Source organism: Drosophila takahashii, chromosome 3L, assembly GCF_030179915.1.
Source record: "Drosophila takahashii strain IR98-3 E-12201 chromosome 3L, DtakHiC1v2, whole genome shotgun sequence".
Taxonomy (NCBI): domain Eukaryota; kingdom Metazoa; phylum Arthropoda; class Insecta; order Diptera; family Drosophilidae; genus Drosophila; species Drosophila takahashii.
The window spans coordinates 31,083,010-31,106,885 of NC_091680.1; the positions used below are offsets into that span (position 1 = coordinate 31,083,010).

Below are 23,876 nucleotides of genomic sequence, written 5' to 3' on the forward strand. Positions count from 1 at the left end.
TTGCTTCTTTAGTTTTCTTTCACGTTTTTTTTTCAACAACGCCGCGATAGCCAGATTATTAATTGCAAGTTGCAGTAATAGTACACTAAAATTAAGACAGTAGTGTATAAGTTGCCATCGAGATTATTGCGCTCAGAATGTATTTAAATACGTACCACTCATCATCCATTCTAAAAGAATACAAATCCTTTTTTCCGTTTAACTTTGATAGAACGAATTTGGCAGGAAAGTAATTCTACGTTTCAGAATGATAACAGAAAATGTAAACAGACATGAAATAAGAAAAATTCCATTTCCAAAATTCCTACTGAGGTGTAAAGAGGCCTTAAAAAAGAATGTAATGCAGACGTGGCCTTGATTCTTAAAGAAACTATTACAACACCTGAAAACACCACGAAATTGAGAAAGCAATTTCAAACACAAAAACCGACTCAACTTACACCAATTGAAGACTTAGCCTACATTTTGGAAAATTCATTAACAAAACAGCAATATATCAACACTAGGGTTTTGAATATAAGTCATCAGAGCGACATTTATCCCAGTTACAATCAAGTAATAGAAGCTAAAACACAGTGTCGGCCAATGGGTATAGAAATTACCGAAACTACTGCTCAAGTGTCACTTCAAAATCTTCTAAATCATACTGCAGAGAGAATTATTAAAGTGCAATGCGATGTTCTCGAGCAATTTCCGGATAGTTCTGAGCTCAAATTAATTTGCAGTTATGGATTTGATGGGTCAACTGGGCAAAGTGCATACAAACAGAAGTTTGAAAAAAAATCGCCTGACGAACATCTTTCCGATCACTCTTTGTTTGTAACTTCTGTAATACCCATAAAAATGATTGACTCATTTCAGAGAAACATCTGGGTAAACAGGACACCGCAGTCCATTCGGTTTTGCAGACCATTAAAAATTCAATTTATAAAAGAAACTACTGATCATGTTATAATGAAAAAAAATCAGATGGACTTTCAAATAAATATTCTGAAGAAGTTTTCTTATAACCTGGATGAAACTAATGACATATTAGTAACCTTTGAAACGCATATGACACTTATCGATGGGAAAGTACTTAACGTACTAACTGGTAAATCAACTCAATGCTGTCCAATCTGTGGTGTCACCCCAACAAAAATTCTGGAAACCAAAGATTTTAGTTCAAAAACCTTTACCCCCAAGCTTGAAGCTTTAAAATATGGGGTGAGTTCTTTACATGCTTGGATCCGCTTTTTAGATTTTGTCCTAAATATATCATACAGAATTGAAATACAAAAATGGCATGTAAAACGTGATGACAAGGATAAAATGAGTGCGCGCAAAAAGAATATTCAGGAAAAGATTTGGAACGATATGGGTCTCCGAATAAGCATTCCAAAACAGAATGGCAGTGGCAACAGCAATGATGGTAATACGGCCAGAAGAGCTTTCGCGAAAAAGCAAACAACTGTCATCCATAACCAGCTTTGACGAAACCCTTCTAAATCATTTTCACATAATATTAATAGCAATTTCCTGTAACCATTACATAAACTCTACCAAATTTCGGACTTTTTGCGAGCAAACATATTGCTTATATATGAAGACATACCCGTGGTACCCAATGTCACCTACGGTTCACAAAGTATTGGTCCACGGTTTTCAAATAAATAATTCGACGTTGGTACCACTAGGATGCTTAGGCGAAAATGCTTCAGAGGCACGAAATAAAATCTACAAAAAAGTCAGACTCTCACACGCAAGAAAAAATAGACGAATCAATACTATGACTGACATTTTTCACAGGGCGATAGATTCCTCGGATCCACTACTATCAAGTGTCTACTTAAAGGATAGAGAAAGAAAAAACATAAAAACCTCTTCCCAAAGAAGTATTAAATCTTCTGGAGTTGCCGTCTTCCGAAAACAACAACACATTTAAAAAAGAGTTGGACGTGCAATCTGAATCTGATTCGGATGAGGACCTTAACGAGGGATGCTCTGTAGTACTAGACGAAGAAGGAGATGATACTTAAATCAAAGAACAATATTTTATTTAATGTATATTTCGTATATGTAAGATATTTAAGTCCTTCCCAAAATAAATGTAACTAAATAGTTTTAATTCAGAGGCTGCTTATAGAACTACAAATTTGTTTGTATGGGAGGCAAAAGAGGGCGTGGATGCACAGACTTCAAAATTTGTTTGCTTGTTAAAATGTTAAAATGTTAAAATGTTAAAATGTTAAAATGTTAAAATGTTAAAATGTTAAAATGTTAAAATGTTAAAATGTTAAAATGTTAAAATGTTAAAATGTTAAAATGTTAAAATGTTAAAATGTTAAAATGTTAAAATGTTAAAATGTTAAAATGTTAAAATGTTAAAATGTTAAAATGTTAAAATGTTAAAATGTTAAAATGTTAAAATGTTAAAATGTTAAAATGTTAAAATGTTAAAATGTTAAAATGTTAAAATGTTAAAATGTTAAAATGTTAAAATGTTAAAATGTTAAAATGTTAAAATGTTAAAATGTTAAAATGTTAAAATGTTAAAATGTTAAAATGTTAAAATGTTAAAATGTTAAAATGTTAAAATGTTAAAATGTTAAAATGTTAAAATGTTAAAATGTTAAAATGTTAAAATGTTAAAATGTTAAAATGTTAAAATGTTAAAATGTTAAAATGTTAAAATGTTAAAATGTTAAAATGTTAAAATGTTAAAATGTTAAAATGTTAAAATGTTAAAATGTTAAAATGTTAAAAGTTAAAATGTTAAAATGTTCGACTGTAAGTCGGGTGAATATATCGTAAAAACTCGAAATAAATCCGTTGAATAATCATAATGAAGACAAACTTAAAGTTTACATCCTACCGAATAAAACTAGCCGGATAAGGCCCAAATCCATGGAAAACTGGATTAATGGTTGACTTTTAAAGTTCGGATTTTTCCACTTTTTTCGGTTGACAGAGTCTAAATTCAAGATTAAAAAAAGTGAAAACAAGAAAGGAAGTTAACTTCGGCCAGCCGAAGTTTATATACCCTTGCAGGTATGCCTACTTAATATGTTGTTTTTACGTTGTCAAAAATCAAGACGCCTACTTTCTACAAAGGTACAATAGTTTTTGTATTATTTTTTTGATTATTCCTATGGGAGCCATAAGATAAAGTGGTCTGATCTGGCTAGTTCCGACATATGTACTACCTGCAATAGAAAGAAGACTTTTGGGAAAGTTTCATCGCGATAGCTTTAAAACTGAGGGACTAGTTCGCATAGAAACGGACAGACGGACAGACGGACATGGCTAGATGGACTTGGCTATTGATGCTGATCAAGAATATATATACTTTATGTGGTCGGAAATGTCTTCTTCACTGCGTTGCAAACATCTGACTGAAATCATAATACCGTCTGCAAGGGTATAAAAATCCGAACTTTGAAAATCCACCATAAATCCTATTTTCCATGGATTTGAGCCAAATCCGGCTTGTTTTATTCGGTAGGATGTAAACTTTTAGTTTGTCTTCATTATTTTTCGATTTTTAACGCGCTAGGTGCACTTCTTTGCAAGAGTCATTTGTCAATTTAGTTCCTTGGGTTCATAGCTACATAATCACTGAAGACTTGATAGTGAAATTTTAATCGGTTCACAAGATATGGCCGTTACAAATAAATTTTGTATGTAAAACTTTAACTCGCTATAATAGGTAAACGCGAAAAACCCAAATGGGTTTTAGCTTATTTCGATGAGTACTTTCCGTCCATGAAATCAGAATTGCGGTTACATTTTATAACCCTAACAAGAGAGAACGCTATAGTCGGGTTGGTGTCCCGACTATCTAATACCCGTCACTCAGCTAAAGGGAGTGCGAGGGAGATAGATATATAATTTTTGATTGCGTATAACTTTTTAATGAATGGTCCGATTTGAAAAATGTCTTCTACATTTCGATAGGTATAAATATACACAACAAAATTGCATTTATACTTTTCTGAAATCTTTAAAGATGTGGGCGCAGGACCCATTTTAAAATCGTTAGTGGGCGATTGTGGGCGTTAGAGGGGGCGTGGCGCTCGGCTAAAATAAACTTGCGCTGCGTAGGAAGCCAAAGAATATGTGTGGGAAATCTCAACCTTCTAGCTTTTGTAGTTTCCGAGATCTCAGCGTTCATACAGACGGACAGACGGACATGGCTAGATCGACTCGCCTAGTGCCCCTGATCAAGAATATATATACTTTATGGGGTCGGAAACGCTTCCTTCTAGCTGTTACATACTTTTGCACGAATCTAATATACCCTTTTACTCTACGAGTAACGGGTATAAAAATGTTGCACAGTGTTATTATTCAAACTAGACACACGTACACAAATAGATTTACCAAAAAGTCTTTGTTTTTGTGAAATTCCCGCGTCTAAAAAATCCAAAATTGTTGAAAAGTGTCGTTTAAACTTTGAGTAGTTTTGATTCGTGCAGTAAATTTTGCTAAAACAATTAAATACATTGGCAATAAGCAAATTTATATTTGCCAGTGCCAGCCAAAGCAAACACAAAACGTCGAGCTAAGCCAAACGGAAGCCGGAAAACTCACTGGCATTCACTGAATTGCCACAAAAAACACTCAAATGGTTCCAGCAACAAAACGCTTGCGTAAAAATACGTCCACGGGCCTTCAAAAATACCGTCTAAATGATACACACTCACCTACGTTGATTGAGTCGGTAGAGCAGAAATTTGCTGTGAAACTGCTAACATTACTGCCACGATAACTGCCTCAATACAAAAATCTGAGAATCGCATTTTACATGAAATGCGCGTAATAGTAACCGTAATGAGTGGAAAAATAAAAGAACTCACTCAACGGGTGCACCAACTGGAGAAGAAGGTCGCAGTGGTGGAAAAGCTAAAGGAGAGGATGATGCAACTAGAGGACGAGACCCAAGATGCACAAACTCTATTAGGGCAGGTTGGTAAGACTGAAGCGCGGGTGGCAACACAAGCGAACGAGTCCATCGCAAAATAAAGAATGAAAACTTAAAGTCATTATTTCACTCACTGTGGTTCAATCTGAAACTCACGCTGCCTTCTAAGATTCGGGAGGCCTTTCGAAGGCCTACACCTAATTAAATTCGAACACGTGCGCGATAAAGCCGCCATTTTAGCAGCCACTAACCCTTCAACTGCTGGGACTGAATTCGCCGGCTGCTGTTTACCTTAATGAACAGCTTTCAAGCGAAAATTACGAAATCTTCAGAGAGGCCAGACCATGGTGGAACTATACAAGGTGATCTCGTCGCGAGAGCTGCCCTCTTTTGAGGACGTTATTTGTGTCAGTTTCTATCTAGCTATCTCATTATATCGCCTAAGAGAGACAAAGAGGTAAACATATTTAACGTCCTCAGCAGAGCTGACGAGACCACCTTGTATAGTTCCACCATGGGCCAGACGCTTAAGCGCCTATTTTGGGTCTATACACGGCGGGGTGAACAATCACGTCACTCAACGCGTGGGAGCTGAGGTAATGTGCGTGGGGTGTGCCTGGGATGTGGCTATCTACATTAATACAAAACTTAAAACAAAACTAATATGTAAGCAGCCAACAGGAAGTGCAGTTGAATACCTATTCTTACAAGTCAGCGGGAGTCGAAGCGCTTCCAATATGCTTCTCAGGTGTGTTTACCGAAGTAGTTTTGTTGAAGTAGTGGTTTCATTATGTTGTAAATATAACAACGTTGTAATAACCGGGGATTTTAATTGTAATCTGCCTATTGAGCGACATCTAAAATTAACAAGAGAGAACGCTATAGTCGGGTTGGTGTCCCGACTATTTAATACCCGTCACTCAGCTAAAGGGAGTGCGAACGCTGTGCTCGGGTCGGTGTCCCGACTATCTAATATTCGAACCTTAGCTAAAGGGAGTGCGAGGGAGAAAGACATATAACGTTTTTTTGATTGCGTATAACTTTTTAATGAATGGTCCGATTTAAAAAAGTCTTCTACATTTCGATAGGTATATATATACACAACAAAATTGCATTTATACTTCTCGGAAATCTTTAAAGATGTGGGCGCAGGACACACTTGAAAATCGTTAGTGAGCGATTGTGGGCGTTAGAGGGGCGTGGCGCTCGGCTGAAATAAACTTGCGCTGCGTAGGAGGCCCAAGAATATGTGTAAAAAATCTTAACCTTCTAGCTTTTGTAGTTTCCGAGATCTCAGCGTTCATACGGGCAGACAGACGGACAGACGGACATGGCTAGATCGACTCGGCTAGTGACCCTGATCAAGAATATATATACTTTATGGGGTCGGAAACACTTTTTTCTAGCTGTTACATACTTTTGCACGAATACAATATACCCTTTTACTCTGCGAGTAACGGGTATAAAAATTGAGAGCGTTGGACTGATTCCTGTGAACTTTACTATACCTACACACTTCTCAAATACAGTCTTATTGATGTTTTCTTTGTAAATAATCGTAGTAAAACTATTTTATATAACTAAGACTCAGTGCCAGCTTTTTCAAAGCATGACTTAATCTATCTGACATATGAATTTGGCCCTATTTTGCTTGACCACACCATTAATTACAGAGATTTTAAGATAATTGATCTTGTTTTTCTTAGCCAGCATTTAGATGCCCTCGATCTAAATTATATGCATACTTAAATATACGTTAATGCCCAAATACGCTTTTTGACAGAATGCATAGAGTCGTTGTATGAGAACAAAAAATTATGAAGGCCACGGGAAATCCATGATTTAAAAATGCCATAGCTTTAAAGATAAGCCAAAGAGATACTGCTTACAGAAGATGGAAAAGATACATAATTTCTGATTACTATAAAGAATTTAAGTCATTACGAACTACAGTAACTACCTTAATCGTTGATGCGAAACGTTCTTACTATTCACAAAAACAACAGACCTTCATGTCGATGAAGCAGAAATGGAAGGAGTTAAAAAAAATCTGGTACTGGCAAGTCCAAAAGCAATATAACTGCAGACTACCCGAAACTATGACCAACCCTTATCTTGACATTATTGTGAATAATATCTGTGATAATAGCTTTAGTTGTATGTGTGTTTTTTCTTGTGATATTTCAGATTCGGTTCTTAAAGTGAAGTCGAGTGCGGTAGGGCTTCATAATGTACACACTAGCTTCATAAAAATAATCCTGCCAAAAATCATTGACTGTATTTAAAAACTGTATTTACGACTGCCTGATTTCCTAATATCTGTATTTAATTCTTTTTTAATTATTCCAGTCCCCTAGGGTAATGAATCATTACTAATGATGAATACAGACCTATAAATCCTGTATCGATTTAGCGTCGCTTGTGAAAGGTTGTGTTTACCCTTGTGCTCTGTGATTTATTCGCAAGTGCTTAATGTTTGCTTACTAACAAAGTGTTGCCTAACCATCGCGTTAGTGCTTTAAATAGATCTCCCTGTTAACGGGTATGTGGTATTAATTATTTTAACAATTCATTAAATTGGTTTAATATCTTGGCTTTGTTAGTGTAATTTGCACTCTCTAAATTTGCTCTTGCTTTCTCTCTCTCTCTCTCGCTCTCTCTTTTCCGCTCTATGTTAACTGTAATTTCGGTCCCTCGTAACCTGCCGAATTTCTTGTAGACTCCTGGGTGCTTTTCTCATAATCTCTCTCTCACTTTCTTTACATTTTAACCGTTCGTGCGGAGGTATTTTCACATATTCATATTTTTATTTTTTTACTCTTTTTAATTACCTTGTTTCTTATAATGGCTCTCGTCTGTTCTAAAAAAATTGTACTCTTTCTACTAAAGGCCCTTTTATTTTCTGTTAGCTCTGCGAAGGGATGATGCTCGTTAAATGTGCAGGTTTTACCGGCAGAGTAAAAGACTACATTGAACTGCGTACTGGTCTCATGTGGACATGTGAGTCCTGCAGGGGGCAGACTCGAGACGGCCTATTGAACCTTTCACAAGTTTTTAAACAGCTAAATGACGGGTTCAATCCCGTTTGCGACCAATTTAATAATAAAAAACTTTTAACCGAGTCGCCCAAGCGCAGAAAAGCTAGCTCAACGACAGTAAATGCGAATGTAAATGCCGCAGGAGTCAATCAACTCGGTGTCGAGCATACCCACAGGTTCAGTAGGTGCCGTTTCTGTCTCTCAGTTGACGTTCAGACTGCTATTTTGGGGCGAAAGAAACTGCCAGTTGTACCCAAACGAGCCGTTTCTGGCTCACAGCTGTGTAATGTTCAGACTGCTGCTGGGGAGCGTAAGATACTTTCAGTTGTCCCACATAGGGTGCAATTGTTTGTTTCAAGATTTACGCCTGTTACCACATCTGAGGATGTTTTGGAATTTATTCGAGAAAAATTCCCATCCGAGGATATTGCGGTGGAACAATTTAGATTTTCATACGCCTGTAGGATATCGTCTTTCAAAATTTTTGCTCCGCCTGATGTGTTTAATATACTACTTTCTGAAAGCTTTTGGCCTAATGATGATCTGGTAATTAAAGAATTTGTTCCAAATAAACCGAGAAAAAATAACAGGCCTTCCACGACTCCAAAAAACTAAAAAGTTTATTTTTGGCTTACCAAAATGTTAGAGGACTTAACATGAAGCTACCCAAGCTTTATGCTGACTCCTCGGCGTTTACGGACGATATTTTGGCTTTTACTGAAACTTGGCTGAAACCAGATACAACCGACTCTGAAGTTCTGTCAAACAACTTTAGTACCTACAGAAACGATCGCCTTTCCCGTATGGGGGCCGGCGTTTAAATTGCCGTCACTCTCATGTCTCTAATGACATTGAATTTGTTTGTGTGAAAGTTTTTCTGCAATCCTTGACTATTTTTATTACATAATAGTATATTCCGCCTGGCTCTGACCCAATAATTTATGAGCAAGGGCTATCTGCTATTAAATCTATTCTATCCTTTTTTTCCAATAGGCCCCTTTTCATTGTTTTGGGTGACTTTAATCTCCCTGATATATCTTGGTCCCCCCTTCTGACTCACTTGACGCGTTACCTTCATCCACCCATGATTTTGTGGATGGTCTTTTAGAATTATCGTTACAGCAAGTTAGCTTTATACGAAATTCATTAAATAGACAATTAGATCTTGTGTTTGTTTCAGAGCCGTTTGAATTCACAGTATCTAGAATTGACGTTCTTGTGGTACCAGAAGACCGATACCACCCAACTATGGAATTGACAGTTTGCCTACCCTATCTTGATACCACCTCTCCTTTAATTTCTCCAACTATGGAATTGACCGTTTGCCTACCCTATCTTGATACCACCTCTCCTTTTATTTCTCCAACTAAAATGAGAAGCTTTCGGAAATGTGACTATAATAAACTTAACCTAATGATTTAGCAATATAATTGGACAGATCTTTATAACTGTGTGGACATCGAAAGTGCAACCGAACTTTCCTACAGCGTTCTAAACACTTTTTTAATGAATGCGTTCCTGATAGGCTTCCTCCAAAGCCGAACAGGCCCCCCCGGTTTACAAATGCACTTCAAAGACTTAAAAATCTTAAATCAAACACTTATAAAAAGTATAATAAATCGGGTAGGCCATCCGATTTTTCGAAATATGTGGTGGCTCGATCCGATTTTAACGTTCTTAACAGTCATTGCTATTCTATGTATTTAGATCGCTGTAAATTTGAATTTTCAAATGACCCGAAGCAGTTTTATAACTTTGTCAACGCAAAGCGTAAGTCATCAGCTTTGCCTTCATCGGTTCGATTTAACTCAATGGAGGCATCGACAGATTCTGAAATTGCTGATTTATTTGCCGACTTTTTCCAATATACTTATAGGTCCTCTTCATGGTAAAAATCTCTTAAGAGATTTAACAACAACAACGCCAACTTATTCTCCCGGTCCTGATACACTTCCTGGGTGTGTGCTTAAGTTTTGTGCATCAATCATCTGCAAACCTATTCATAAACTCTTTCATTTGTCTATTTCATCATCAGTTTTTCCGACTATCTGGAAGGACTCTTTTATTATTCCACTTCACAAAAAGGGTGCGAAGGCGGATGCCCAGAATTATAGAGGGATTTCTAAATTGTCGGCAATTCCAGCCTTTGAACGTATCATCACATCTCATTTATGTTCCTCGCTTATATCACCGTGTCAGCATGGTTTCGTTAAGCGAAGATCGACCACCACCAACCTACTTGAATTGTCATCTATTGTAATAAATGGATTTAACAATAAAATGCACGTTATATATACAGATTTCAGTAAAGCCTTTGACTCCGTTATTTGAATGAGAGGACTCAGAGGGTTATATTTAAGAACGCTGTTTTTAAAATGATCCACGTGACATGTGGAGTGCCCCGGGTTGGCAACTGGGTCCTTTGCTGTTTACTCTGTTTATTATAGGTCCTCTTCATGGTAAAAATCTCTTAAGAGATTTAACAACAACAACGCCAACTTATTCTCCCGGTCCTGATACACTTCCTGGGTGTGTGCTTAGGTTTTGTGCATCAATCATCTGCAAACCTATTCATAAACTCTTTCATTTGCCTATTTCATCATCAGTTTTTCCGACTATCTGGAAGGACTCTTTTATTATTCCACTTCACAAAAAGGGTGCGAAGGCGGATGCCCAGAATTATAGAGGGATTTCTAAATTGTCGGCAATTCCATAAGCCTTTGAACGTATCATCACATCTCATTTATGTTCCTCGCTAATATCACCGTGTCAGCATGGTTTCGTTAAGCGAAGATCGACTACCACCAGCCTACTTGAATTGTCATCTATTGTAATAAATGGATTTAACAATAAAATGCACGTTATATATACAGATTTCAGTAAAGCTTTTGACTCCGTTATTTGAATGGGAGGACTCAGAGGGTTATATTTAAGAACGCTGTTTTTAAAATGATCCACATGACATGTGGAGTGCCCCGGGTTGGCAACTGGGTCCTTTGCTGTTTACTCTGTTTATTAACGATCTTCCCTCCATCATAACAAATTCTTGAGTACTAATGTATGCTGATGATGTTAAGCTTTGTTTGACATACAATAGAGTTTGGTTTCGGCTTACAATCAGACATTGATCATTTTCAAGTATGGTGTGAGTATAACATTTGAACTGAAATTTGAACTGTGATGACCTTTCATAGGGTCAAACGTTTATATAATATTTGCTTCAGAACTTGCCACTTGACCGTATATATTCAGTAAATAATTTAGGCGTTCTTCTGGACCCGAAGCTTAAATTTGACTGCCACATAATGCTGACTGTCAACAAAGCTATGAGTGTTTTTGGATTTATAAAGCGTTGGTCAAAAGAATTTGACGACCCTTATATAACCAAATTATTATTTACCTCCCTTGTCCGTCCTATATTGGAATATTGTTCTTCGGCTTGGAGCCCACAATACCAAGTGCACATTGACCGTAAAGAGTCGGTACAAAAAATTTTTTTCTTTTTGCTCTTCGTAGTTTGAACTGGGATCAAAACGTAAGGCTACCTTTCTACCAGAGTAGATTATTATTGCTTAATTTACCAACACTTGCAAATCGTAGAATAATGCTTGGTACTATTTTTATGCATAATCTTATAAGAGGTGATATTGATTCTGTAGAACTTGTAAGCCGCCTAACTTTTAATGTTCCAGTTAGACTAACACGTAATTATTAATTAATCCTCTTAGTTCCGGTTTCTTGAGACCCTGTCAAAGTCCCTGATAGCTATCTGTCCGAAAAACTTAACGACCAGATAAACTGTTTGTTCAAGCAAATCCAATTTCTCGACTGCGTTAATTGATCTGAACGAGAAACAATTACACAGTGCTGTTAACGCACAGAATTGTGCTGTAAAGCGCAAAAAATTGCGTGCTTCGATTATTTTATCAGCTGTTTGGGTATAATTCAAAGGAAAAGTCAGCTGTGATTTCGTTTCTTCTTAGTTGGCTTTGGGAAATCAGCTGTCATTCTATCGAGCCGAAAACGCTTAACAGAGACTCCGAGTCCCTGTCAAAGTTAGCTCTCACATTGATGCTCGACCAAGCCAAAATGCCTTAGCAGGGACTTAATCTGTACGAGAAATGTTAGCCGGCACTCGAGAAACTGGGCATTAATTTTTATTCTTAGGCCAAAATTTATTAATGTGCGATAACCAATCTGACACACTTTTCGCCGAATACAATATTACTGGTAGAGTAAATGGGTACAATTAAATGCAGTTATTTGCGCGTATGCGTATTTTAAAACTAATGTGGCAAAGTTTATTTAGGTAAATGACAAAGAAAAAATTCGCCGCTCAAAACTGTTTTAAGTCAAATAACACTAGTTTACAGCCAAACTGCTTCAAAGCAATTGATGGCAAATTCTGTTAGTGCTGAACCCCCAAATCACGAAAATACCACTAATTTTTTTTTCGATGGCACAGTTTTATTTTGATGATTTTTTAAAGTTCAAAATGTTAACAGTTAAAGCTCTGATCTATTGACTTTAAAATAAAACAAAACTGGCCCAATCGGATGGATATCTGCCAAGATATAAGAAGAAATTCGAAAAAAGTCCGATATTTAACTTGTTTTTTAACATTTTGAACTTTAAAAAACCTTAAAAAAAAAAAAACTTTGCCATCGAAAAAAAAATTTGTCGTATTTTCGTAATTTGGGGGTCCAACACTAACAGAATTTGCCATCAATTGCTTTGGAGCTTTCCAAGAATATTATTTTGTAAGCTTATAAACTTAAACTTATAATCTATATATATTGCTTTCGTGCAAATCAACCTACGGTGAGATCAAGAATTATGTTTTCTCTTACTTTTGATGTACGTAAGCCCAATTGATTGAAAGGAAGTCCAAAAGTGTTGTGTAACCGATAGATCGAGTGGTAACCATGTTAATAATTAAGATTTTATCGTTGTCGGAAAAAAAAGATATATTTTTTAAAATCGCCAATTCGAGTAGATGATAAATTTTTTCTCGCTGTGCTGGACATCCGGCTAGCATTTTTAATAAAAATGTTCGATCACTTTGAAGACGCAGTTTTGGAAACTGACTTATTCGTTCCAATCCAAACATCCATTCCTTCATAGAGCCCCACTTAAACACTGGACATATATACTCGTTAGGCACACTGCAAAAGGTTTAAATGGAAAATGGTTACAAACAGGTAATATTCATTTGGTAAGGGGGAGATACATATAGAACTGCAAATTTTTCAAGTTATTCGTGATTATTTTTAGCCAAAAAGGTTTTGCACTGGAATTTCGCAACTTGGCATGTTGATTACATAGTTCTTATACAATTTAAACCAATTTTAATTTTTTTTGTATATTTTAAAATGGCGGCCGTGGGAATGTTTTTGTCAGGCCTTTTTAAAAAAATGGGTATGTCAAGCCTACGCACGACAGAAGTGAAACTTGTAGTATTCCCATCATTTCATTATCTCTTTTTTCTGTTTTAGGTTAGTTTGATGATTATAGGTCCAATAATTCAAGGACGAAGCATGGATTTGGCTTATTTCATATAGTAGGGGAGTGTAGGGAAAGGTGACGAACGATTCCATTTTTGAATGCAATTTTTCCAAAAATCAATTTTTTCAAAAGTGTTAAAGCAAAAAGTTGCTTACAACCACTGAGCATATTTCTGTGAAAGTACGATTAGAAATTCAAACGCAGCTAAATCCTACAGCGTTTGGCGTGAACCATTCTTTTTTTGCACTTTTAAAAATTGTAGGGTAATGTGTCGAACGATTTGTTTTTTAATGTAACTATACCACAAATCAATATTTTTTAAAAGTGTTAAAGCAGAAAGTTGCTTACATCTACTTAGCATATTTTTTTGAAAGTACGATTCGAAAATCCATCGGAGTTAGATCCCACTGCTTTTGGCGTGAGCCATCCCATCCAACTGACGGCACGACTAAAATCAATACAAAACTACAATAAAACTGCAGCATTTAATGTTATCAGGTAATATTAGAGTTTTTTACACAAAATCAACAATAACAATTAAAATTTGTGAATAAAAAATATTTGTCACCATACAATATAAAAGGTTCGTCACGATACCCTACAAACGGTGTCACTCTCAAACGGCGCAAACAAAAAAAAACGCCAAGTATCAAAAACTGTTGTATAAGATCTCATTTGCACGAGCTTATACATATTTATCTGATTTTATTTTTCACTCATCTTCGCTTTGGCACAGCTGAAACACAAAGAAAAATGAAAAGGTCTGCTAGTTTGTGCACCACCTTTTCAGAAAAAATTACCACACGAACATATTACGGGGCTTCTTAATAATATTACTGTAAAAACATACATTTACATTTAAACTACATTTATTCGAAATTCTTATGGTGACGTCATATGTGAGATTCGACGAGTTCGTCACATTACCCTACTCGTCAAATTACCCTACACTCCCCTATGCAAAACTACATAAACAACAATATAAGAATTACAAATTACCAGGCACCGTAAATAATGATTATTGATATCAAGCACTTAGGATCGACGTATGCAAAAAAGGAAAACACCATAGGAATCCTCTTTGGTTAATCTATCCATTTTCACCATGATTTTTATTTTTAAGATTTTTATAATATTCCTCAAAAATATTTATTATTTCATGAAAATAATCATTATTTCTGATCGGAAAAAATAAAACTCAAAAATAATGATTGATTTTAATTTTTTTTTATCAAAAATAAAACTCACGGGTTTTTATACCGATTCTGGGAGTTCTTTTTATATAGTCCTATGAAACGAATGCAAATGTACTACCTCTGACAAAAAGAAGCTTCAACTTGGATTCTGCATCCCGTTAAATGGTATTTCAAATTTAGTCAGTTTTTGTTTATGTATAAAAAACATGGATTTCTCTTCACTCTGAGTGTGCTCGCACATGGTGCAAATACACATATACACATAAAAATTCAAATATATATATTTATATTTTTATGTGCAAATATATACACATAAATATATATACATTGTACGTATATCTCTTTTTTTCTCTCTTCGCTCTAAGCGCTCAAAGTATAAAGAGAACGTTCGTCAGCGGTGATAGAGAAGAAGAAGATTTTAGTGACTGTCATGAATTGGTTTTACTCCGTCCCCGAAAATGCATAACGCGTCTAAAGAAGTTACACTTCAAAAAGTAAGACAGCTGCGGATCGGTCACAGATCGCTGTGTAGATCCGATTTTTTGAAACCAAATTTATTTTGTTAAGAAATAATCTAGAAACTGTCATAGAAACTTATAGTCTATTTACACTGGGGTGGAGTTATGGAGTTACGGGGTTATTGACATAACCCTGTTTTTTTTACATAGGATGTGTATAGGCAACTAGATGTGGGCAAAAGTGGGGTACTTTTAGGGTCTTTGGTATTTCGGAGTATTTTTTTGTATATTTCGGTATATTTTGTATTTATTTCCTATCGTTGAAGGTCCATCCCTAGTCAAATGAACAACACAAACAAGAAACACTAGATGTCATTACTCGATATTTGGAGTTAACCAAGTGGAAACACTTTTTTGGAGTAATCCCCACACAGTGTGACTAGACTATTACAAACTCTCAAAAACTCTGGCTTTCAAAGTCAAAAATATATTCTTTTTCATATTTTTCTTATTGTTTTTGCTTTACAAAAAATACTTATACGTACAAAGTTCTACATACAGTAAAACCAGCAAGATGATCTAAGCATTACTTTTTGAGGTACCCCGCAGCTGAGGAAAAAATGGTTTCGAGAAAAACGCATTTAATGTAATAACTCTTTAAGGGGGGATTTACATATAGAAAAAATAAAAATTCAAGTTTTTTTATTCCTTAAATTGGTAGAATATCTCTCCAAAAATGTGTCATGAAAGTTTCACGAAGAAATTCTACCTATTTTGGAACTTATACCAGGATGACGGCACCCACCTTCCTTGTGCAGTAGATATATTCCATTACTTTAACTGCCTTTTTCTCGAAACCACGTTTTCCTCAGCTGCGGATCGTGTATCTCAAAAAGTAATGCCTCGATCATCGTGCTGCTTTTAGAGAAATGTTTGTAATAAAATTGGCCACTATCTAAAACTACTTTATGTAAAAATTTGTACGCTTAAGTATTTTTTAATAGCCAAAAAAAAACAAAAAAAAATTATGAAAAAAATAGATTTTTAAGTTACGTTCAGACAGTTTCTACACCCAAAAAAAAAATCGAAAGTGTTAACTCTCCAAGCGTTGTATTAAAACTATACTAGATGTAGAAAACAAAAGTGGTATTGACTCAATCCTAAATAATATAAATTCTATACTCAGTAGAATGCATTTCATATGAAAAATTATTAACCTAATATTTTGTAGTTTCATTTCTATACCAAAAGTGTCAATTTAATACTTTTGAAGGTATTAATTTAATACTCATCTTATTGATGCAAATTTGACACCAAATTTATATAGAACGTAACCGCCCAATAGATCAGTGAGAAAGCACAGAAATTTCGGGGTATTTATTTATTTATTATTTATTTAAAGTTAGCAAATATCTGCCAACATAAACATAGTACCCTACTCACATCAAAAGGGAGGGGGCAAGGACAGGTAAGTTAGGATGTTTGTTACAATTAAATTAACAGGGCATTCCGAAAATATCAAAAAATACAGTTCATTATATTGCGAACATAAAACGCGAAATGGCAGGTTAAGTAGACGCAGTCTATCCACGTACCATGGCAGGTGTCGATGTGTTTCCCAGTTTAAACCACGTAGAGCAAACAAAAGGAACTGTTTCTGTACCGATTCGATAAGGTCCTGATAAATGGTATATTGGGGTGACCAAACACACGAGCAGTATTCAAGAATTGGACGAACCAAGGAAATGTATAAATGTTTTGTGGTGTAGGGGTCCACAAATTCCTTCGACCAACGCTTAACAAAGGCAAAAACCCCTTTTGCTTTACTAACTATGATACCAATGTGATTAGAGAAATTTAAGTTGTGGTTGAATAACACTCCAAGGTCTGTAACGAAATTTATGCGTTCAAGTTCATTCGACCCAATGGAATATGTAGTGAGGAGAAGCTTCTTCCGATAAAAGGACATAAAGTTTTATTTAGAATTGTTCAAAAACAACAAATTTTAGATGCACCATGAATTCAGATTGTTCAGATCAGCTTGCAAAAGTGCCTGGGAATCGGGATTCGATAACGGCAAACAGAGTTTTACGTCGTCAGCATACATCATAACATGAGCAGAGAGAACAACTTGGGGCAAGTCATTTATGAAAATTCCAAACAGTAAGGGTCCTAGGTGGCTCCCTTGCGGTACACCAGAGGTCACGTAAACAAGGTTTGAGACTGTGCTTTTAAAAGCAATTCTTTGAGTTCGGTTCGTCAGGTAGGCTGAGATCCACTTAGTTAACGTGATCGGGAATCCTAATAGTATTAATTTTTTCAATAATAACTGATGGTTCACGGAGTCGAAAGCTTTACTGAAGTCCGTAAAAATAACATCGGTTTGATTATTATTTTTAAAAGCGCTTCTGATGACTGAAGTAAACTCAAGAAGATTTGTAGTCGTTGATCTTCGTTTCATAAAGCCATGATGAGTTGGGGACATTTCTGAACTGCATTGGTGCTGTAGCTGAGCGGTAATAAGCTATTCGAAAAACTCGCGCTTAGTTTTGCAATACCACGGTAGTTTTTAATGCCCGACTCGCTTCCCTTTTTATGAAGTGGAATAATAAAAGATTCCTTGCAAGTTTTGTAAAACATCGTCCTCACTAATTAGGGATGTGAAAAAGCAGTTGGAATGAGGAAGAGGGTATGGGTAGGAAGAGGTGTTATCGTAACTAAAAGAAGAGTACGTGGACTGGAAGAATTGTGCGAATAAGTTCGCAATATCGGAGTCGCTAGAGGCGGATACCGTATCAAGATGAAGGCATGATGGAAATAGTTGCGATTTTCGTTTCGAATTAACAAATGCGAAGAACTGCTTGGATTGTCTTGGAATTCGATTCTGCAACGGTTTAGGTAACTGTTGTAACAATCGGAATTGTGGACTAAAAAATTTGAACGAGCAATTAGATACCTAGAATGGTCAACTTGCAGCCCAGTTCTCTTATATTTCTTAAAAAGTCTAGACATGATGTTTTTAAGGAAAGAGAGTCGACGAGAGAACCACGGAGGCTTATGAGACGCGTTTCCAGTGGGAAATGAGGGAACGAACTTATCGAAGGCTGAATATAGTAAGCTATAAAACTGTTCTACAATATGTGAGGGATTATCATTTGAATCCATAAAAGACCAATCGAGTTGGGATAAATGCCTATTCATTTCAGCAAATTTAGCTCTTCGAAAACAGCGAAAAGTTGCTGGTTCGATTTCGGGACATGACAGTAAAGGAGCTGATGCTTCTAAAGTAACCTCAAGTATAGGATGATAGGATCTTCAGGATTGGAGAGAGGGCTTATTCGAGTTACATATGCATTTCCGAACTCCGAGGCAAAAATAAGGTCTAAAACTTTGCTAGAGCAGTTAATGACTGAGTTGACCTAATGAAAGATCAATAAGACCGTGTACAAACTCATGCGCTGTGGTAGGAACAAGAGCACTTGAATCAGTTGAGGGCATCCAAGAAATGGCGGGGAGATTAAAGTCACCCATAACAATAAGATGATCGTTATGCCAAGGGTAGTATGAATACTCTGTATTCGATCCAAATGTTGGAGGTAGAGGCTAATATCAGACCGGGGAGGAATGTATGAGCATGATACGAAAACAAAATAATCATGAAGCTTAATCCGAACAGCGACAAACTCGAATGTACTATCCGTACCAATTATCGGAATCCGTTGAGAGACAAGATTGGACTTGACGGCAATACGAACACCACCGCCAAGACGCACTGAGCGGTCACATCTATAGATAACATAATTACCAGAAAAGATTTCGCAGTCAGACACAGAAGAATTAAACCACATTTCGGTGAAAGCAATCACATTGGCATTAAAGGAAACACTGTTCACGGGCAGTTTACTAAGTTTGCCCAATAAACTGCGAACGTTCTGGTAGTGTAGAGAAAAAGAATTATTTAGTTTTTTGAAGCATTGGTTGAAGGAATCTGAGGCCCGTGAACCCGAGGATTGTGCTTGTGTACATGTTCGTGAACAATTACATGTTCAGGCCATATAGAAACATCTAGAACCTTATCAAGATGTTCCTCAGGAAGTCCAATTTTAAACGAAGATATCTCACGTCTCTGCTTAAACTTGAACTTCAAGACTGTAAGTACGGATCGAGAAACATTCAGTTTGCTGCTCAGGTAGTTTTTGACGTCATGTTCAGAAGCGCCAGGATTAAGGCGGCAGACAAAAATTAGTTTTTTTTGTGCAACGCCCGATAAGGGCATGGGAACCCTTGGAGCTACTCCACATAAGGTTGACTGTGATGGACTCGTGTTCGTATTAGCAGGCGTCAAAGTTATGCCAGAGCTAACTGCAGCAGCATGCGACGTAGATGCCTGTTCAAAGTTGCCACGATGTAGATCAGCAGGTGCGATGGGATCGGGCGGTCCAAAAGAGGCCACGGCAGGTGTAAGTCCAGGGGAGGCGTCTGCCGCGCAGCCGTCAGTAACAACAGTAGAGGCATTACTGGTAGCCAAGCGGTAGGATTCCAGTGTTGGAACATAACCAGAGCTGACAGAAGTTGAAACAGTAGATGAATGAGCCGCGGATTGCAGACAAGAAGATGCTCTGGTGTCCGGTCCGGAATCGGCAGCAACGCGAACGCGATCCGAGGTAGCGACAGCATTGTGGCAAGCAGCTGCCAGGATTCGGCCTTTAAAGTTGGATTCAGCCTTTTTAAACCCATTAAATAAGTCCTTAAATCCAGCTAGTTAGGACTGGTACTCCAGATCAGTTTGCCTTATGAAAGCCATAATATTGACTTTAATATGATGGCAACTGGGGCAGGTCCAATCCAGGCCAGAATTGGATTTAGTACGGTCTGGGACTAGGCCAGCACTGTGTCCAAGGTCGACACATTTAGGGTGAGCAATTTTATTACACAGCCAGCAACCAATTGTGGGTTGACGGGATGGCATTTGCCATTTAAAAGGCAACATAGCGAAATAATTGAGAAATTGTCCAATACATACGTGTAAAAAAACAACGTAGATTTAGATGTAGATGTAGAAAGCGCAGCTTGCAGTTGGGTCAGTGATAAGCTTTCCGCGCGTGTGGTGCTCGCGCCGAAACGATAAGAGAGCAAATGTACTAACAACAACACCAGTATAGAAGTTTGCGGTAAACTCGAGAATAGAGTAAAACAACAAAGCAAAAAGACAAAACGTTTTCTAATTATATTGTAATCATTCGAATTTCGTATAAAGTCACTGTCGTTTAGCTATCAAAACTTGTCAGTATGATAAAGATCACCGAAAAAATTTCAAGATGTCCGGATTCGGCATTAATCGATGTAGTTTACACGGGTAAAGTTCGATCAGATGGACGTGTAAAGTACACGTCCGACTACGACGACGATTATGACAACATGTGTCTTAGTGGGTTTATTACGGGTGTAACGGTACAGTGATCTTGATATGGCCGCTCGAGGCCGTCGACGATTCCTGGTCGCCTTGATGACTTGGTGCTCTCCTCGTTGACGGAGTGCTCCGGTTCTGTAGCTCCCTCAACGATCTCTGCAGCTCCCTGAAGATCCTTGAGGCTCCCTGAAGATGCTTGGCGCTGCTAGTCTCGGCTGTGTGGAATCGACCACTACTCGTAGCGTCTTAAACTCGCCAAGAGTTCAGCTGCGCGGGTTTAGGTCGCGATCTCCAGGAGTGTCTCCTCTCGATGCACCACCGTCTGTCCCTTGCTCTGTCCCGGATGGTCCCACTCCACTCAGATCGCGCTGTCAGTCCAAGTTATGCAGGGATACTGCCGAGTGCTTCACTTCGCTTCTACGTCTAGTGCAAGCGAACGTTCCGCCCTAGCTTCACCCTTTGGCATATCGTCCTTGACGTTTCCTCGTAGCTTGATCTGTCGTGGTGTGTGGCTGCTTGGCTTGACGTAGCCTGGCTTCTGGTACTCGGGGTCTTAATCGTACGCCGATCCGGGACTACAATACTCAACCGTAGTGCTCTTATGGAGTTCACCACTTGAGGCCACAAACGCTCGACCGATCTCCCTTCTGGCTCGTTTCACTCGGGGTTCGGACCCACGCCGCTCCGGGACTACACGACTCAAACCGCAGGACTCTTCTGGAGTGCTCCACTCGAGACCACAGACGATTGACCGATCTCCCTTCTGGCTGATAGGTATCTTCCCAAGCTCACAATTTCTTGTCGCAGGCTTTCACCACTCAAGTTCTGTTCGACGCTCCAGGCTAGATGCGAGGATTTCGTTGAGACAGGAATGAAAACGGATCGCCTTGACCTAGCCGTGTGACGCCCTCTGGACCTCAGCTACCTGTGTCTCAATTCGGAGATTCCTGGTGATCCAATCCCGAACGTCTCGACGTAGCGATCTTGATCCTTGTAGGTTCCCACGGCGTTGCTTCCGGCGACTCGTCTTTTGTTGCTCACTGACTGTTCACTGTACTGGCTGACTTGTTCACGTGGATTATCTGGACTGATCTTGATAGATTGACTCTTCGTGATCGACTGATCCTGCTGCCAGCGCCCGGCGGCTTTATATAGGGCCTCCGGGTACCGTTATTTCCCCTTTGCGCTCTGTCCGCGGCCACTCTCCACTCTGGGTCCAAAGTCCGTGGTTCCCGTTTGACCCACTTGTCCTTCACGCATGGCTTCCGCTTTTATTTCTGCGTGTTGCTGCCATCCCGCTGTTCCCGATGGTGCATGTGGCACGCTTGTGTGTTGCTCCGTTGCGGAGATGTGGCCTCTGTCCAACGTCCACTGCAGAGTCCAAAGTCCGGCGCAGTTCCGTTATTTCCTTCTGCGCTCTGCCCGCGGCAACTCTCCAATGCAGGTCCAAAGTTCAAGGTTCCTGATTGACTCCTTTGCACATCGCCCACGGCCTTTAGTTGTTGTTCTGACTTGACCTCCTAGTCCGAAGTCCACGGCAGAGTCCAAAGTCCGGTGCCTGTTCCGTTAATCCCTTTTGCACTCTCGCTCTGCCGGATAAGTCTCCACTTTCTCTCTCTCTCTGCACCCTTGTTCTCCCGACTCTCACTCTCCAAACTCTCTTTTCACCTTGAAGTCTCCACTCTCTCTTCACCTTGAAGTCTCCACTCTCTCTTCGCCGCGCAGCTACTACGCTAATTCGCCGTAACTGGTATGCGGCCGGCGATCCGTTATTGTTGTTGCTGCCATTTGTGGTGAGTTATTCAACTCCTCACAACATTATTTCTTAACAAAATAAACTTTGTTTCATAAAAATCGGATCTACACAGCGACCTGTGGACGATCCCACGGCCGCAATTTTGAAAGATAAAAGCAAAATAAAAATTGGGTAAAATTATATAAGAACAATGTAATCAACATGCCAAGTTACGAAATCCCAGCACAATTCCTTATTGGTTAAAAAAAATCACTAAAAACTTAATTACAGTTCTGTATGTATCTCCCCCCTTAAGAGTTATATTACAAATTTAAATAATAAAAACATTTAATTTTATTTGTTTTCTATATGTATCTCCCCCCTTAGCAAGAAGCATCGCATATTTACTAAAATTGTACTATCAGAACCAAAAACTGTAGACAGACGCAGAAATGTGAGAAATCTAAATAGTTACCAAAATTGAGAGTACGTATTTATTGATTTTGTTAATGATTAAATCAAAAAACTGCAAACTAAGCATGAGTTTTATTTTTCAACGTTTACTTACGGATTTTCATGGTTTGGATTAGAACTGTTTACCCAAACTTTAAACGCTCTTTGTGAAGCCTGAATACATGGAAGATAGCCCGAACGGCACAAAAATCTTTTGGTCAATTCTCGCAAGTCAGTTTTCCATATATCTTCATTAATATTTTCAGGACCCAAGCTATCATACAATGGAGCTAAAAGTTCTATAATATACAACTGGAAAAATAAAAATTGTGTAGTGTATTTTAAACTATATAGTTGTAAAATATACTTAGGGTGTTCAATTGTATTGCAAACGTTGTAAAGTGTAAAAGTGTAAGGCAGTTCCAACAACAATTTCTATACAAAATAGTTTTCAAAAGTAGGCCGTGAAAACTTTTTTGTATAGAAATTGTTGTTGGAATTGATTTACACTTTTACACTTTACAAAGTTTGCAACGCAATTGAACACCCTGACTATTTTAGGCTTACCTCAAATTTTCTATGAACTGACGACATTTCAAGACGTCTGCCAATTTGGTCAATAAATGTGAATACTGGATTCCATACTACATGATTTCGTTCATTTTTTAAGAATAAAGTCATATTAAGAGCAGTTGCAAAGTTTAATTCACCAGCATAAGCCAAATTCCAGGCGTCATGAAGTAGCTTTGCTCTGAAAATATTTTTTAGAATTCAGAAATATTTAAAACAAATCATGCGGTCCACATTTGTATGGAAATTTTTAAGGTCCTACTCTCACCCGCTTATACGGTGCGCATTGTGGTATTCAAGGTATACCAAAAGAAAATTAAAAAAAAAATCGTGTTTTAGGGTCAGCGAATTGGTTTCAAAGTTTATCACCCATACGCACTGTTACCTTCGATCAAAAAGTTTTTCTGATCAAGGTGGCATAGATATCAACAATTCAGTTGTTGTTTTGCTCTACTTTTTTTTAAAATTTATTCCAACGAAATTCATAATTTGACAAGACAAGACATGGGAGATCGATTTTGTTCGACCAAATTCGAACTTTTATACATGGCGAATGAGTAATTTTAAAGCAAACTTTGAAGACGTTTCGCAAGGTCTAAATCTCGAAA

At 37.7% G+C, this 23,876-nt stretch overlaps 1 protein-coding gene across 3 annotated transcripts in view; it reads right to left on the reverse strand.

Moving 5' to 3' along the window:
- Positions 1 to 23,876, reverse strand: part of LOC108069518 (aminopeptidase N) — a 502,889-nt gene that overhangs the window by 51,214 nt on the left and 427,799 nt on the right. For 2 of the 3 annotated variants that reach the window (XM_044392629.1, XM_044392633.2), the window contains 3 exons: positions 23,266 to 23,449; positions 22,814 to 23,010; positions 12,792 to 13,106 (listed from right to left, as the gene is read on the reverse strand). In XM_044392629.1, coding sequence (XP_044248564.1) covers positions 12,792 to 13,106; positions 22,814 to 23,010; positions 23,266 to 23,449 — 696 coding nt within the window. The remainder of the gene's footprint in view (positions 1 to 12,791; positions 13,107 to 22,813; positions 23,011 to 23,265; positions 23,450 to 23,876) is intronic. The other variant, XM_070214353.1, reaches the window with a different exon arrangement.